General features: G+C 58.6%; 6 protein-coding genes across 6 annotated transcripts; 3 read left to right on the top strand and 3 right to left on the bottom strand.

Moving 5' to 3' along the window:
- Positions 1-8: 8 nt before the first annotated feature.
- On the bottom strand, positions 9-1,503 carry L226DRAFT_459949 (SET domain-containing protein; the record flags this gene model as incomplete). Its single annotated transcript, XM_067675558.1, has 4 exons — positions 9-361; positions 420-613; positions 669-1,049; positions 1,112-1,503. 4 exons carry the CDS (start codon positions 1,501-1,503, stop codon positions 9-11), a joined length of 1,320 nt encoding a protein of 439 aa, XP_067537848.1.
- A 459-nt stretch (positions 1,504-1,962) lies between these two features.
- L226DRAFT_459589 (uncharacterized protein) lies at positions 1,963-3,542 on the bottom strand (the record flags this gene model as incomplete). The annotated part of the gene is made up of 7 exons (XM_067675526.1): positions 1,963-2,329; positions 2,392-2,549; positions 2,604-2,619; positions 2,675-2,958; positions 3,011-3,091; positions 3,213-3,340; positions 3,398-3,542. The coding sequence occupies 7 exons, from the start codon at positions 3,540-3,542 to the stop codon at positions 1,963-1,965; spliced, it is 1,179 nt and encodes a 392-aa protein (XP_067537847.1).
- Positions 3,543-4,432: 890 nt separating this feature from the next.
- Positions 4,433-6,290, top strand: L226DRAFT_363830 (uncharacterized protein). The gene is made up of 3 exons (XM_067674243.1): positions 4,433-4,853; positions 5,235-5,651; positions 5,715-6,290. The coding sequence occupies exons 1-3, from the start codon at positions 4,665-4,667 to the stop codon at positions 6,240-6,242; spliced, it is 1,134 nt and encodes a 377-aa protein (XP_067537846.1). The 5' UTR covers positions 4,433-4,664; the 3' UTR covers positions 6,243-6,290.
- Positions 6,291-8,027: 1,737 nt separating this feature from the next.
- Positions 8,028-10,300, top strand: L226DRAFT_459341 (G-protein alpha subunit; the record flags this gene model as incomplete). The annotated part of the gene is made up of 8 exons (XM_067675507.1): positions 8,028-8,241; positions 8,318-8,338; positions 8,755-9,346; positions 9,412-9,530; positions 9,586-9,930; positions 9,990-10,072; positions 10,128-10,161; positions 10,251-10,300. The coding sequence occupies 8 exons, from the start codon at positions 8,028-8,030 to the stop codon at positions 10,298-10,300; spliced, it is 1,458 nt and encodes a 485-aa protein (XP_067537845.1).
- A 1,290-nt stretch (positions 10,301-11,590) lies between these two features.
- L226DRAFT_533269 (uncharacterized protein) lies at positions 11,591-12,340 on the top strand. The gene has a single exon (XM_067680420.1). It carries the CDS (start codon positions 11,739-11,741, stop codon positions 11,958-11,960), a length of 222 nt encoding a protein of 73 aa, XP_067537844.1. The 5' UTR covers positions 11,591-11,738; the 3' UTR covers positions 11,961-12,340.
- A 200-nt stretch (positions 12,341-12,540) lies between these two features.
- L226DRAFT_533265 (MFS general substrate transporter) lies at positions 12,541-15,798 on the bottom strand. Its single transcript, XM_067680419.1, is given in 14 exon segments — positions 12,541-13,046; positions 13,142-13,261; positions 13,457-13,589; positions 13,716-13,886; positions 13,983-14,052; positions 14,126-14,354; positions 14,408-14,483; positions 14,550-14,594; positions 14,647-14,736; positions 14,809-14,818; positions 14,876-14,922; positions 14,983-15,076; positions 15,174-15,176; positions 15,189-15,798. The coding sequence occupies 14 exon segments, from the start codon at positions 15,407-15,409 to the stop codon at positions 13,006-13,008; spliced, it is 1,350 nt and encodes a 449-aa protein (XP_067537843.1). The 5' UTR covers positions 15,410-15,798; the 3' UTR covers positions 12,541-13,005.
- Between the last annotated feature and the right edge of the window lie 329 nt (positions 15,799-16,127).

The following is a 16,127-nucleotide window of genomic DNA, read 5'->3' as shown; positions in this document are numbered from 1 at the left end:
GGTAGTTTTTACATCACGCCCAACCCAGCCTTGAGCTCGGCCTCCAGGTCCGCATTCGCACCCTCGTCCTTGCTTACGTCCCCGCCTGCATCCTTGCGCTCGCGCTCCTCCTGGACGCACCGCTCGCACATGCACTTGCCGAAGCCCCACTCCATGAGCCCTCGTCTGCGCTGCTCGACTGGCAGCTCCGGGTTCACGTATGTGATCAGGAGCTCCTCGCCCGGCGCAATGTCGCGTCTTGCGACTAGCGTTATGCGCGAGAGCGCGGTGCGCTGGTCGAAGTGGCGTGCGGAGACGTTGGGCGTGCAGGAATGGTTGAGGTGGGAGTGGAGGACGTATAGACCGCCGTGCGCCTCGAGGTCTGGGGTTGTCTCATGAGACTATGTCCAGCACAGAAGCGGTAGCAAAAAAGAACTTACTGAGACTCATACGCCCCAGCCCGCGTAGGAACGCGTCGTAGTCGAACAGCATCTCTGACACCTCCTTGGGCAAAGGCTTCTTGAGCAACTTCGCCAGCCGCCTCTTCTCGGGCTCTGTGGCGGGCTCTTGGAATGCCTGGACGTACAGCTTGTGCGCCTTCTTCCACAACGCCCGGTCGGGCTCCGCACCCAACCTACGAGGACACTGCACGTTGAACGACACATACAACAACACGACAGGAATCGAACGAGACGTACCATCCGCCTTTCGCGCGCTCCTCCATCCCAAGCTGCGCCCACGCACGCACGACCTCCCAGTCCTCCGCAAACGCCTTCTGGTCCTGCTCAAACGTCAAGAGCACCCGCGCCGTGCACTGTGCGAGCGCGTGCAGGGCCATCCACTCGTTCCGGCGCGCGAGGTGCAGGAGGGGCGCAGATGCAGGGTTTCGTGAGGCGCAGAGCAGGGGATGCGTCCGACCGGAGCGAGACAGGCAGAGTCGGTTGCAGAATCGCACTGGGCAAGGCGTGGACGAGGTCGACGCCGAGCAGGGAACGGCGAGCGGGGAAGTGGTGAGCGGGGTCGAGCAGTGCCCGCACGCGGCCGAGGACATCTGGAGGTCATACAGGTTCCTTCCGAGTCGGTCGCGACTTGAGACATCCTGTACGCTCGCTCAGGACGAAGGAGAACTCACCACTCTGGTGCGAGGATGAACGGGTCCTCCTTCCAGATCGTCTCGCCCTCCGCGATTTTCTCCGTCGCGACCAGCCCCTTGCCCTTCGCCTTCCCAAAATACCTCACCTCCACCTTCGTCGTCCACTTTGCGACATCGAGGCCCTCGATCACGCGCGAGCTCGGGAAGACCTGTCCTGGGACGGCGCCGCTGCCTGCGTTCGCGTTTGCGTTTTGCACCAGGCCTTCATTCTGGAGGATCTTCCTGGTGCGCTTCTCGCTGACTGTCCACTCTGGATGCGCTGCGAGCAGGAGCGCGTGGATTTTTGGGACGCCGAGCGAGGGGTTTTCTGTCTTGATGGCGAGCAGTGCGCTCTTCAGATCGTCCTCTGACGGAGAGATCGTAGCCGTCATTGCCTATCCTGTGCGAGTGATCATTCAGAGAAAAGGTCTGACCATCGAGTCCCCGAACCTGTAGACGGTACGCGAAACTATGCAGGAAGCGATTGGGAGCAACGAAGAGGGTATGCGGACCAACTGCAGCCCGTGCCGCGTGCGGAAAAGTTACAGTAAGTGGGCGCCAACGAAGCTGAGGAGGCGGGGACAAAACATTTGTTCGCGTGGTTAGACACGTCGGAAATTGAACCAGACCTTACCAACTACACCAGACGCCATTGACGAAGAGAACACACACATGTACATATCAAGTCTGTCATGACATAGCACTGACAGAATCCAAGTTACCATTAGGTACTACGCATTCAATATCGTAAAACCTCGGTGGATAACATGTCCGGAAGTCTACAGTAGGTATATGTACACAGTGCTGTGTCCTGGTTATTGCAACGAAACAAGTCCACGATGAGCTAGCTATCAGAGGAGGATCCAGGAGAACGCAGCGACGAGGGTTGCGCCCCCAAGCGCGGCATACGCCCTCGCACCAGTCATGGCAGCGCCGTTGCTGCCTCCAGAAGAGCCGCTGCCAGAAGTGGAAGTGGAAGTGGAACTTCCGCTGGTCCCTGTAGCAGTGCTGGTTGCGGTGTCGGTGACAAGCACGGTGCTCGATCCCGAGATGCTCGGGATGAGGACGTCTTCGTTGGTCGAGAACACCTTCACGTAGGAGATCTCGAAGTACGCGTTTGTGTAGTTCACGGGGGTGTTGATGACGTTGTTGAGGTAGCAGGCCGTTGCGGTACCATCACCGCCGCAAGTGGACGCATACACGCTCGCCTCACCGGCCCTGTCGCAGCGGAATGTTAGCATGCGGGTTATGGCTGACGGTCATAAGGTCCGGGGACTTACCAATCGCCACAGAGCGTGATGTCGATGACCAGTTGTTGGGCAGTGAAGTAGTTGGTGATGTCGCATGACGAGGAAGGGTAGGCGGCAGATGGGGTGCCCCAAGACGAGATGTCGATCGAGTCTGTCGCCGACGATACTGACGATGGCACGCTATCCCTCTATAAAGGTGTGAGCGGTTGTGTCAAAGAACGCAGAGCATGAGGAGAACCCACAGTCCAGAACCAGATGCTATTATTGAAAGTCAGCCAACATTCCCTTCACGAGGAAGCTGAGGGGTACGCACTAGATGCCGGTGGAGTCGAACTGCGTAGCCCAGACACCACCGCCAGCGGAGTTGAAGCCCGTACCATAGCTGTTGGCCTGCTGCTCAGCGACCGTGCACCCGGACGAGGTACCACAGTCCGTGCCGCTGGTCGACCCGGTCTGGTTCACGCCAGTGGCCTGAGTGCATCCGCTGTTTGTATGCAGCGCCATCTGGTTGTATGTCATGAGGTTAACGGCCTCGATGATGTCAATCTCGCCCCCGGCGGGCCAGTTGATTCCCTTCGTCCAGAATGACGGCCACACCTGACAGGTGCAAGTCAGCTCTGATAGCAACTATAGAAGGAACGACACGTACAGAGCAGCCATACGGAAGGTGGGTTGCATCGAACAGGATGACGGATCCAACGGGGAAGTAATCTGTGGTAGCGATTCTGACCTGTGCACTTTGTGAGTACGGATCGACTTCCGAGGAACGCCCAAGTCCCGCGCTCGGCAAGACCGCCGTGCTGCGATGACGTAGAGAGGCAGTCCATATACCTCGGACAAAGGACACGCACCGAATCGCGCTTGTAATTGTACGGCACAGACGTCGTGTTGTCGAGCGTAATGATAACCTTGCCTGCATCGTTCACATACGCCAGCTTCTCCGCGCTCGCATTCGCGGCGGACACATAGTTCACGTCACCTAGACAGTCGCCATGAATTCATGGCGAGCGCGCTGCTCGAGAACTGAGGTGCGCACCATTCGTCAAGTTGTCATAATTCCCGTAGAACTCCCATCCATTGAAGAAGCTGGACCCGGAGAAGTCCTTCACGAGATTGTACGCCGCGGACGCGCCTTGCGCAGAGGTCAAAAGAGCGGCTGCCACTGGTATGGCGAAATGCATGTTGCTGAAGAACGAGAACGAGAGGATAACTTGCAAGCCGGAACCTGGGTGAGGTAGGGATGATCGGAGGCTTATAAGACGTTCCGTTCAGGTCAGGAACAGGACTCGGGGGATCGGTGGCGGGCGCAGTCAATTATAGGTCGCCGCCGGATCGATGAAGACGGAGTAGAGCTGTTCGTTAGTCTGTAGGCTTGGAGCACAGTCGTCTAGCAGACTTCGGGGAGGGTCGTAGAGTGGTTGGCGGAACAGGGCAAGTCTGGAGGGTGAGTTATATATGGGTCTTGGGGCGCAGCACCGACGATCGAGCCGCGCGGTTGAAGATTGCGGAGGATGGAGCAAACCGGTAAATTTAGGGTAAACCATTGCTTCTCTTACGAGACCTGGGCTAAGCTGCGCGAGTCTCGGGCAGCGTGTTGGAAGCGTGCATGATGCCTCGAAGCAGCTCGCGAGTGAGTTGCAAGTTGACGTCAGACCATGCACCCTGCTCTTGCAATATACCAGTGGCAAACCATCTATTCTTCTCAAAATTCTGGAGCTCACCACGAACAGCATCGTGCACACAACGACATCCACATCCTACGACCCTAGACCCTGCTCGCGAACCTCCTCTTTGGCTGTGCGCTGCCTGCGGGCGCCACCCGACAAGCGCACCTCCAGCTTGCCCTGCCTCATCCGCACCGTTTGGCGAAGCCTTTTGCGAGTCGCTGTTGTCCCTGGGTTCGAATGATCGTGCAGTGAGGATGCCTTAGGGTATCGTCGCCGGGCTCGACGGCGAGCTTACTCGCCGTCAGAGTCGGCGTCGATGGTCCGTGCGCAGGCGATGTCCGTATTTGGACAGCTTTGTCTGTATTTGTGGCGTTCTCACGTGCAGACTATATATCTGCCCTCGTGACTAGGACGTGACCTCGTTTCGCTCCCCCGTGATCAATCTCGCCCCCGCTATTATCCCCCGCGCCCATCGGGTACCACAGTGAGCAGCGACCCGTCGTCGTTGCCCAAGCCTCCAAATACAACACAGCTCGAGATTGAATCCCTTGCACAACTCATCCCGCGCGGTCCGACGCAGTCAATTCTCTATCCAGACCGAATCCGGCTCCTCCGATCCCTGACTACCTCACCGAGATGGCATCGACGCAACCACCCACCCATGATCCCGCACTCGCGTCCGCATCCAATGCAACTCAGTCAACGCCGGCTACACAACCCGCTGCAGGGACCTTGCCCACATCGTTCCCCAGTTCCCTGCTCGCTAACGTGGGCCAGGAGCAACTCGCAGAAATCCTCAAGCACATCCCGGGCCTGCTGAACAGGGTGAGCACTCGCATCTTCATGACCATCGTCCTCCCATCCTGCACGACCGCCGCCTCCGGGTGCATCCCGCCCGTCGCGCCAGGATGCGTCGGGCACGCGCTCCACGTGATCGAGAGCATCGGTCACGTTCGTCGTGCTGATCGGGAGCGACGCGTGCGCATTACACCTGCCAAGGCGCGATAGAATGCGAAGGCTTCTGTTGCGTGCTGCGATGGCAATAGCATAGTCCGCACCAGAGGTTATCACTGCCCGGCGTCAGAGGAAGCCCAGGTGCCTTGTGCTTCCTCGCCGTCTCTTGGGATCAGCGGCTATCCGCGTCCAAGTTGCTCCGCCATCTCTCTCTGTGCATATCACGATTACTGACATGTCCGGGACTTGTAGGGAGAGGCGAAGGACTCGGCAGCAGCTGAGGCGCTCTCACACCTCTCGCAAGGCTTCCAGCCTGTAGGGCAAAACTTCCCCCATGGCCTACTCCCCGGTCAGCTTCCCCTGCAGCATAACGCGATGGCCAGCGAACCCGGGCCGTCATCGCATCCTCGCGGCCCACCAAACCTTGGACAGTTGTCTGCAGTAGCTTCTGCCATCCAGGCGACCGTCCACCAGGCGCAACAGGCTGCTGCTGCTGCAGCGGCGGCAGATGCCCATCCGCCCGAGCAGGACGGCGGGTCACCACAGCCTCCAGATAGCCCGGGGGAGGGGTCCGAGAAGCCTGCGTCCGGCAAGACGAGTGGCCGGCGCGGCGGCCGGAGTGCGGCCATGTCGAACGACGAGTGGGCGCGTATTCGCAAAGACAACCACGTACGTGTCCTTCTTAGGCCTTCTTCTCTCTATGGATGTTCGTTGACGTTGTCTGCAATACAGAAAGAGGTTGAGCGCCGACGTCGCGGCAACATCAACGAGGGCATCAACGAGCTCGGGCGCATCGTGCCGAACGGCTCGGGCGAGAAGGCCAAGGGTGCCATCCTCAGCCGCGCCGTGCAGTACATCCACCATCTGAAGGAGAACGAGGCGCGGAACATCGAGAAGTGGACGCTCGAGAAGCTGCTCATGGACCAGGCCATGGGCGACCTCCAGGCGCAGCTCGAGGAGATGCGCCGCATGTGGGACGAGGAGCGTGTCGCGCGGCAGCGCGCAGAGGCGGAGCTCGAGCTGCTCCGGGGACATAAGGCGGGGACGGCGGGTGCTGCCCCGGCTGCTGCGAGCGGGAGTGCGCCGTCTGGCGCTGCCGCGGCTGCTCCTGCATCTGCTGCTGCTGCTGCCGCCGCCGCACCACCTTCAGCAGAGAAGGACGCTGCCAAGCGTGCACGGGAGGAGGAGGGCGATACTGAGGGCGAGGCGCCAGCCAATGCGGAAGGGGACGACAGGTCGAAGCGAAAGCGCACTGAGTAGGGTGTTGCGTTCATCCCCCCCGCCCGTTTTCCTCTCTTGTCCTGAACCTTACCTCACCTCTCACCTCTCTCCCTCCTCCGACCTTCCTCCATGCATTACCCCTCTGTTTCTCGCTTTCGCTTTCGAGCTCGAAGTGTGTTTCTTCTGCCGACGAGAGGGGCTCTTTGTATTATACCAAACGTTGTAGTCTGGGCCCTTGGGACGGTGCAAACTGTATGAGTATGTATTTGTACGCTGTAGGTAACAGGGTTCGAACGAGCTTCTTGCAGTAAGCTAGGGTCGTGTCCGGCATCTTGAGGCGCTTGAGCTCTACCATGCAAGCGACGACTTCCGGTTGGCCTTCTCACTCGCAATATTGTGTGATTCATTTACGATGAACCAGGGGACAGGCACTGTGGCGACCCGAGGCGTTCAGTATGCAATGCCGTATGGGGTAACTCAGGCGCCCACTACCCCTGCAGACCCGTTGGCTTGGCCGGGTAACCGGTTAACCTCGGGCTCCACTTCTTCTAGGCTGCACCATCTCCACGAACCATGCGCTTGAGCCTTGTGAGCCTTCGTTCGTGGGGTTCCTGCCACAGTACGTAAGTCTGGGGCGGCTCATCGATGCCGGTGTGCGACGGACCCTGGCATTGTAACCTGTTCCTGCATGTGGGCAAATTGGTCGCCATGGAGCCCAACCTTGAGGGTTGATTTTGATGTGAGCATGCCCACGCGCGACTGGGACATGCAGGTTCGGGTTGATGTGCAGCGAAGCGGAGCTAGATACTTAGGTAGAATTTGAGCTGTTATCGGAGGTCGCACCAGGTGAAGTCATGGGTGAACGTTTGAACCAGGATAATCGGGCAAATGACAGTTTTGGTCCTCTAGAGTCCACAAGTATCAGTGCATTCGAGTGAATTTAGTAAGATGTCCTGACTCAGACGACTTGACATAACGATGGCAACGGACGCAAAATACATCCGCTGTTCCTCGCCACGGGTCGTCGACGGTCGGGACGCCACATGAAGGTAGATGATCGCGATCAGTTGACGGCGAATGCGACGTTGGTTGATGATGCCATGAATGCGCTAGCAAGTCTCTAGCCTCCTCTAGCACGGAAACGCGTCGCACCTCATGGCGGGCTGCTGGACCCCAAGGCCTCATGCAGTATGATCATGCAGGCCAGGTTCCATTCTTCGTGCTCATTGATTGCGGCTATATCGTGCCACACAGTATATGGTGGGAGGAGTGCCTGGATGGGGTTTAGCGAGTGGCGGCAAGAGGCGAGCCAGGGGCCGGCGGATGGACGGAGATGGACAAGCGGGGTCCTGGCGCTCTCTCGATTTCTTCCGTCGACGACGATGACGGCGAGCACGCCCTTTCCGCTCCATTTGCGCTCCGTGTCTTGTTGCAGCATCGCGCGCCCACGTCGTGGGCGCGATGGCCAGGTTTGTGGCGGGTCTAGTGCGCGACGGCGGGCGCGGTGCTCGGTGCTCGGTGGACGGTGGGCGGCGAGGAACTCGCGACGGAGGTCTGTGGTTGCTGTATACGGCGCTTTTCCTAGGTTAGTTTCTGACCGATCTGCATCTCGGAACGTTGTCATATGCACTGTCGCGCGCAAGCCGACTTAGACTCTGACTTTGCCCTGGTGCAATGCGTGGGAGCGCCTCATCACCTTCTCGGAATCTGCCTGTCCCATAGATCTGCTGAGGCTCTTCTCTCTCAATCTCTCCTCTCTTCGTCCTGCCCCCTTCCCTCTACCGCCCTCTAAACCCCCATCCTCACCCCGTCTTCATCTCCGCGATGGGTGTCAAACGCTCCGTCGACGAGGACCCGCTCTCCCGTCTGCTTGCCCCCCCTCCGAACGAGACAGCCGAGGAGAGAGAGACCCGTCTGCAGCTTGAGGCTGAGGCGCGCCAGATAAGTGACAGAATCGATGAGCAGCTCAAGGCGGAGAGGGCTGCATTGAAGAAGAACAGGCCCGTGAAGGTCCTGCTGCTGGGTCAGAGCGAGAGTGGTGCGTTCTACACACCAATCATGCATATGGGCGACTTGTGTCCCATACTTATTATCGTTCTGTTGCGCTCATGCAGGAAAGTCTACAACATTGAAGAGTGAGTGCTCCTCTTCCTCTCGTTGCGGCATACATGTCGGCGACGTCGGTTAGCTTGTGGGTCCCGGTGGATGTCCTGCTGCCGGTTTCATTCATGTCCTTCTTCCACTTATCCGTGACGCGGTGCAACGTTATTCCGTCGAGAACGGGCGCTACTCCTTCCGCCTCCGTCGTGTAGTGTAGGAGGCGCATATACCGACGTATCCACTCACCACCTCTTTCGCCATGCCCACTTGGGCGGTGGGCGTCGGGAGGACACAGGCAGGCGGTGCGAGGCACAGCCGTTGGCAACGATGCCAATTAGGCACCCACCATTCTCCAGTCCGCGCCAAGCGATTTAGCGCACAACGCGTCGATACGCATGCACGACAATCGTTTCATGTCAAAGATACTGCAGCGCTGACGCGATCCCAACAGACTTCCAGCTCGCGTACTGCCAGGATGAATGGGAGGCCGAGCGCACGTCCTGGTGCATGGTCATCCAGCTCAATCTGGTCCGCGGCATCAACTTCATCCTCGACATGCTGTCGGAGGAGATTGCGGGCGGGTCGTATACCGCTGCACCCGACTCGGACGTCAGCGACGACGATGAGGCTCGGTTCTCGCCCTCGACTGGCAACGTGCACCTTTCGGGCAAACATCGACTGCTCAAGCTGCGGTTGGCGCCACTACGCACCGTGCAGCGCGACCTTGAGCTGCGGATCGGCATTCAGGCTGGCGCAGACCTCAGCGATACCATGATCTCACCACCTGGGTCTCCCACAATGGGGCCAACGCAGCGCAAGCATGAATTCTTCGTCCGCTCGTCCACAAGCTGGAAGCAGGCCCACAACCGTACCTCTAGCGAAGGCGCCATGCTTGGAGGCCGGCGGTCTAAGGAAATCCAAATGCGGGAGACTGCTGACATCCTTGCTGGCTGCGCCGACGATATGAAAGCCATCTGGGAGGATGCAACTGTGCGTGAGATGCTTCTCCGTAAGGGCGTTCGGATGGAGACCACTCCAGGCTTGTATGTGACGTCTCTCGACATGAAGTTCAGACGCATATACTCACCTCTCGTGCCATCGCATACAGCTTCTTGAACGACATCGACCGTATTGCGTCAAGAGACTACGAGCCGTCCGACAACGACGTAGTACGTGCGCGATTACGAACGCTGGGCGTGCAGGAGCACAAAATCAAGTTTACGAAAGGTGCGTTCGGCGATCAGCAACGACCATCTCTGTCATGCTCATGACACATCTGCAGGTCCTGCGGCCGGCTCGGAGTGGTGCATATACGATGTCGGCGGGTCGCGTACGCAGCGAATCGCATGGTACCCGTACTTCGACGACTGCGACGCCATCATCTTCCTTGCCCCCATATCATGCTTTGACGAACGCCTGGCAGAAGACCGTCGCATCAACAGGCTCGAAGACAGCTTCATGCTTTGGAAGGCCGTCGCGTCCTCGAAGCTGCTGGCGAAGACGTCCATCGTGTTGTTCCTGAACAAGTGCGATCTGCTAGAGCAGAAGCTGCTCAACGGCGTGCGTATACGCGACTATGTCCATTCGTACGGCGACAGGCCGAACGATATCGAACATGCCACCAAGTGTACGTACTCCCGGGTTTCTGTGTTTCCCCGCATCTGACCGCATATGTTGCGCCTACAGATTTCGCGCAACACTTCCGTGATATTCTGAGAAAGAACTCACCAGAACCCCGGCCCTTCCGGGTGCATACGACGTCAGTCGTGGTATGTCCTCACGCTCATTCCGCTTCTTCGCCACCCGTACTCACGCTTGCTTCAGGACACCAAGGCAACCGCTGCAACACTATCTGTTGGTAAGTGTTCTCCTCTCTTTTTTGCAGTCTTCTCCCGGCGCCGATGTCGCATGCGGCCATCGTCGTTGACGCCTCCTCGTTTATTACAGTCGAAGAAGGCATCCTTCGCGATCACCTCCAACGGGCAGACCTGCTCTAATGAATTGGGTAGCACTCTGACCCGTTGGCCCATTGTCTTGTTCCTCTTGCTCTCATTGTTCCATTGTTTCGTTCTCAATCTACCTATGCCATCCCCTATGTATTATTCCCTGCTGCTTCCTTCTCCCATCGACTTCGTCCTAATGTATAGAACACTTCGTCACGAGCGCACGCCTCGTGGACGTCCCCCTACCATAGTTGGCTTTCACCCTACTACGAGTACTCTACTGTGCATTGTACAGAGACACCCGCGCCCCGTCCCACCCTTCTTCCCTTCTCCCGCCTTCACACCCTTCCTCACCTTCGCGTACACGAACGCGAAGTGTTCCGCCATTTCTGTACTCGATGTAATTCTAGCACCCTGTATGTACGGCACCTATCTCCCTTCTTCTAGGCATACGCACCCGCCGCGGCGTTCCCTTCTTGCGCCTGCGCCCCCGCGATCCCCGTCCCTGTTCCCGTTCCCGTTCTGCGATCTTCTCCTCATTTTCTCGCAACTGTCTTCTCGCTCGCGCCCTGCTGTGGCCGGCGTTCGTTTTTCCGTTTCTCCGGGCCGCTCGCGCTGGCATCAGCATGAGCGGCCATCGTTCTTCCTTCGACGTTCAACGATCTGCCCTTGCCGCGCCCGCGATCTGTGCTGCGTTATCTGTGCATATGTTGACGTGTTCCCCTTTCTCTCCCGTATAGTGCAGGAAGGCATCTTCAAGAAGAATCTCGAGGCCACCGGCATGGCATAGGCTCAGGCTTGCCGGTGCACGGGGGATCTCATCGCGCATCACGCACCCACGAGGACACGCACCCAATACCGTTACGACCTCCGCGAACGTCCCTCCCGTTCTGGCGCGAGCGCATCCCGATTCCCCACGCTACTGTACGGTCGTTCTGCAGGCGTGTTGCCCTATTCTTGTTGGTCTTGAGGTGAGTACTAGTGCTAGTGCGCTTCAGCCGCAGCCTTGCGCGTTTTTGTCATCTGGGGGTTCTGTTCTTCTCTCCTCTTCTCTTCCTTGTCCCACCAACGAACGTCTCCGCCAAATTTTCATCCGCAGCGCTATTGTTACTTCTCTCCCCGCGATTCGCGCTCTTGTGATTGACATTGTCGTGTTCGTTGCCTCTTGCCACTTGGGTGTTTCGGTGGGCGGTGCCGGTGCAACGAACAGAAGGCTGATCTCGAACGATCCGTCCCGCAGATTTTATCCGTATTGCTACTTATTGCTATTGTTTCTGGTTCTGGTCCAATCGCTCACCCTCTCTCGCCTGCCCCGTTCCTTCGTCTTGGTGTGTGTGTGTGTGTGGGGGGGGGGGGGGACAGATTCTGTATCTGTATGTGTAGTGTTTTCCACATGTGGCTTGGACGAAGGCCATACTTAATTACTCCTCCCTCCCTCCCTCCCTCCTCTTGAGTCCTCTCGTTGAGAGTTGACGTAACCCAATCATGCATCATGTCCCGCTTCTTCCGATTCGCGATTCGATTCGTGTCGTTGGATCCTTTACGTTCCTGTGATCACCATCTCCTCACTCGGCCTCACTCCCATCGCGCCATCTGCCACCTCGCCATCCCATTCCGTCCCATCTTGTCCCATCACGTCTGTGCTCTGTCAGGTGTCTCCGCGTCCGTCCCCATATCCCTATATCTCCATATCTCCCCGCTCTGCCAAACGTGACTGACACCTCCATCACTCCCGTGTCGTGCTACTTACTTATCATACATCCTCTTCCGTACTGCTCGTGATACATACATGTCCATCATCAGCCCGATCATCGTCCCCCCCCGGCTCTCCTTAATCTCTTCCTGCAGTGCTTGTGGATCCATCTTGATTTTCTTGATACCTCTTCCGTTCGTTTTCCTCCCCCCCCTTTTCTCCTGATTTCGCTGTTGTATTCGTATTCGTATTCGTATCTTCGTATCTTCGTATTTGTCAATGTGTATACATGCATATGCAGATACTGTACATGCTTGGGATGCGCGTGTTGACGTTGAATGTGCCGGCTCATTTGCCCCCCCCCCCTCCTCAGGCTCCAGGCTCCTCCTATCAATAGTGCCATTCTGTACTAGATCTTTGATTTTTTTTTGGTATCTGTGTATGACACCGTATAATGTGATGCATGCGATGTAAGTACCACAATAACTTGACATTGACAATGACCATGATGGACGCAGGATATCTCGTCTGGGCCACCGCTACAGCCAGCGCCATGCCCCAGGCGCGGTGTTTGCCGTTCATTCGAACCTTTTTGGGCGAGGGAGGAGGAGACGGTGGGTGTGACCTCACAAACCACCATGGGCCCAAGTTTCTCGTGAGACATTACATTACGCGTACATAGACGTGACGAGATACACTACGTATGACGACGAGCGGGGAAGGACAATACTTTCGTGTGAGGCGGGGAGAGTCGTGGGGGCGTGGAAGTGATAAGATGGAGATGGAGATCGTGGGCTATCGTGGGTCCGGTGGCACGGTGATAAGTAGTACTCGTACATGTGATGTGATTGATGTGATGTGGGGATTGCGTGCAACGACGAGGCCAGTATGCGGTATGCGGGTGAGACATCTATGTAGGCGGGGGAGGCGAGGCAGGGGAAGAGGAAGGGGAGGGGGGCAGAGGAACATCAGAGACGAGGACGAGAGACGAGGGACGAGGGACGAGGAGGAGGAGGAGAGCGAGAAGGGGGTAGGAAGGACTCGGAGCACGCGCTCAGAGTCACTGTCAGTATGCCGCGAGCAGCTTCGGCTGGCGTTTGAACCGCGCTAAAGGGGGGACCGGTAATAATCGTCAGCGTCCATCTCATCTCCCTAGGGTGGCATTGCCACGTGGGCACACACGATGAAAGCCAGCGACTCACCGTACAGCAGACAGAGCGCGCCGAGGATCTGGACAGAGCCCGAGTACGCGGCGACGACGTGCCAGTTGTTCGCGGTCGCGCCGAGGATTGCGCCCCCGATGGGCGCGCCGGCTGCATAGCCTGCGAGCGAAAGTGACCGGTCAGCCATCGACGCTCCGCGGAGGTTCGGAGGGAGGTGAATGTGGGCGTCGGACGTGGGACGTGGGAGAGGAGATGGGAGATGGACGGGAGAGGAGAGGAGAGCCGAGAGCAAGGACCGAGAGAGTGGGGAAACGATTTACGAGTTACGAGGGCACGAGAAGAGAGACGACGTACCGGGAGCGTTGAACAGCAGGAGGAGGCCGGAGAGGCCTGCGAGCCTGTCTGCGCCGTATACCTTGGCAGCGACTGCCGAGACAAGCGAGAGGAAGCAGCCGCAGAAGAAGCCGTAGAGCACGGCGAATGCCATCTGTGGCGGACGCGTGGACGTGGACGCGTCAGCATCGCCGATCACAAACCCAAGGCGCGCACGAGAAAGGGAAGAGGCGCAAGGGAGCACGGGAGAGGAGGGGAGAGGAGAGGAGAGGACACGTACGATGCCTGCGTACGTAGTCACGAACGTCCATACGAGCAGCTGCGTGAGGCCAGAGAGGGTGATCGCGACCCAGAGCGCATTCATCGGGCCGAGCTTGTCCGCGGCGAATCCGACGAGGATGCGGCCCAGCGCGGCGGAGAGGTTGAGCACGGTGAGGGGAAGCGCAGACATCTGCGAGTCCGAGAAGACGACGGCATATCAGTACTAAGTGTCAGCATCGGAGGCGAGGGGGCGAGGGGGCGAGGAGGATGACGGCGGACGACGCACCAGCTCGCTGAGCCCGGGAGCCTTCTCGACTGTGAACGTCGGCAGGAGGAAGATGGGGCCCAGGTAGCCGCTGGGAAGAGCGGGCGCACGTCAGCTAGGATCGGATGTGCATGTGTATGGAGTGAATTGGGAGAAGGACGCACAAGACGGTGAAGAAGAAGCAGAGAGCCAGGCTCCAAAAGACGGGATCCCTGAAGAACGCGCGGTCGAACCAGACGATCGTCGGTCGCCTGCTCGCAGGCCTGCGCTCCTCCATCAGCAGGTATCCCGCAGTGAAGAAGACGGCGTCGACAGCAGTGAAGATGGCCAGGGATTTACGCAGGCCGATCGTGCTGAGCATCTCCCGATAGACGAGAGACGCTATCGCGCCGCCTAGGTACGTGCGTCAGCATCGGTGTGCTAGACTGGACGCCGCGAAGACGCACCTATTGAGCTCCCTGCGACGACGATGCCAGTCGCAAACGCCCGGTAGCGCAAGAACCACTGCGATGGCAACGCGACCTGTTCCAGGCGAGGGCGCGTCAGCGAAATGAACACCGGACCGAGAAGCACTGGCACGTCACGCACGATCAATGGAAAGACGAGTGCGTCCGAGAGACCTTGCATGACTCCCTGCCGCCCTGTCAGATGGTCGCCGGCGCAGATGAACGGGAGGGGGGCGCACCATCGTGATGAAGAACTGCCAAATCTCTGTGCAGAAGGCCGACGCGAGCATGCTCGCGACCCATATCACGGCACCGGCGGCGAGGAGTGGCTATATTGGAACGATAGGGGAGGGTCTGTCTTCGGCACACACACAACGGTCTCACCATCGCAGGCCTCGTACCTTGTATCCGCTGTCGAGCCATTCAGCGAGTTGCACATTACACCCATTCATGTGACCGCGTACGTACTATCGGTCGGCAAGCTTCCCTGCTACTATGCCGACAATGGTCATAATCTGCGCCGCAGTTAGAGTCGAGGTCGGGTAGAACGTCCGAGGCTCAGCGAGAAGCCTTACCAGACATGACATGCTCCCCAGTGTCGTCAGAACAGAGTCGGGCGTCCCGGGGAACATGTGCTCGCGGAAGTACTCCTCTGTTACGCCCCATACCTGCATTCGATGAGCCAGAGTGACATCACGGAGGCGGACGCTGCCACTCACCAAGCTGCGGAGGGAGAATCGGGAATCAACGCAGGTTCACGTCGCAGAAGAAAATCACGCACCCCCAACCGACGGTGGCAGCCGAGAAGATAAAGCATCCGAGGACGACAAGCCATCCACGGCCGCCATCAGGAAACGTATCTTCATACGTGCCGCCCTTCTCCGACAGCTCGTCGCCGGACGACTCCAAAGACGGCGGGACGGCTACCAGTTCAGCCCGCGCACGCTTGGGCGCCAACTTGTCCCGTGCTTCTTCCCGTGTCGAGGACCTGCTGCTGTTCATGGCACTGTATACGTATCTCTGAGATCTGATTGCTTGCTGTCACCGGCAGGTCCCAGGTCCAGGGATCCAAGGTTTAGCCGAGAAGGGGAGGGAGGGAGACGCGTGTCGCAGCAGAGGAGGGACACCGCGGGCGTGCTTGTCGCAGAACGTGCAGCAGCAGCGGCGACGCCGATGCTGTTGCGTTATATACGACACAAGCGTAGACTCCCGGCGATCAGACAGGAGGAACCCCCCCGCGTCCGCTCTCTGGGAACGCAGAGCATGTCCGGATATAGAGCGTCAGCCTCGCTCGTCGACGAAGCGACACATCCCGGATCGCCTTTCCTGACAGATGCCGATGCAGATGCAGATATCCGTGGGCCGTGGCCGCGCAGCTGCATCTGCATCTGCACCCCGTCGAGCGTCGAGACGCTGCCGCCTGCGCTCCGAGCGAGTCCTTCTCTCTCGCTGCAATTGCGAATTATGTCAGGCCCACTCGAGCTTGAGAACGCACCACGCGGGGACCGTCGCCCTTCAGCTTCCCTTCCCGTCTTCTGCATTATGCGATTCGGACGGCTTCCCGCGGGCACGAGGCCCGTGTACGGTGTTCTCCTCGTCTCTCTCCGGCCTCGCTGGGACAGTGGGACTCGCGCCTCGCGCCTCGCCGCCGACCCGACAAGGCGCATGCGACGCCGTTCGGACGGCAGCTAGCTACTTACACGCAATTTGGCAGAGGGTC

The sequence above is a fragment of the Lentinus tigrinus genome (assembly GCF_003813185.1).
Source record: "Lentinus tigrinus ALCF2SS1-7 unplaced genomic scaffold L226scaffold_7, whole genome shotgun sequence".
Taxonomy (NCBI): Eukaryota; Fungi; Basidiomycota; class Agaricomycetes; order Polyporales; family Polyporaceae; genus Lentinus; species Lentinus tigrinus.
Note: the sequence above shows the minus strand (reverse complement) of the source record. Positions and strands in the feature narration are given on the sequence as shown.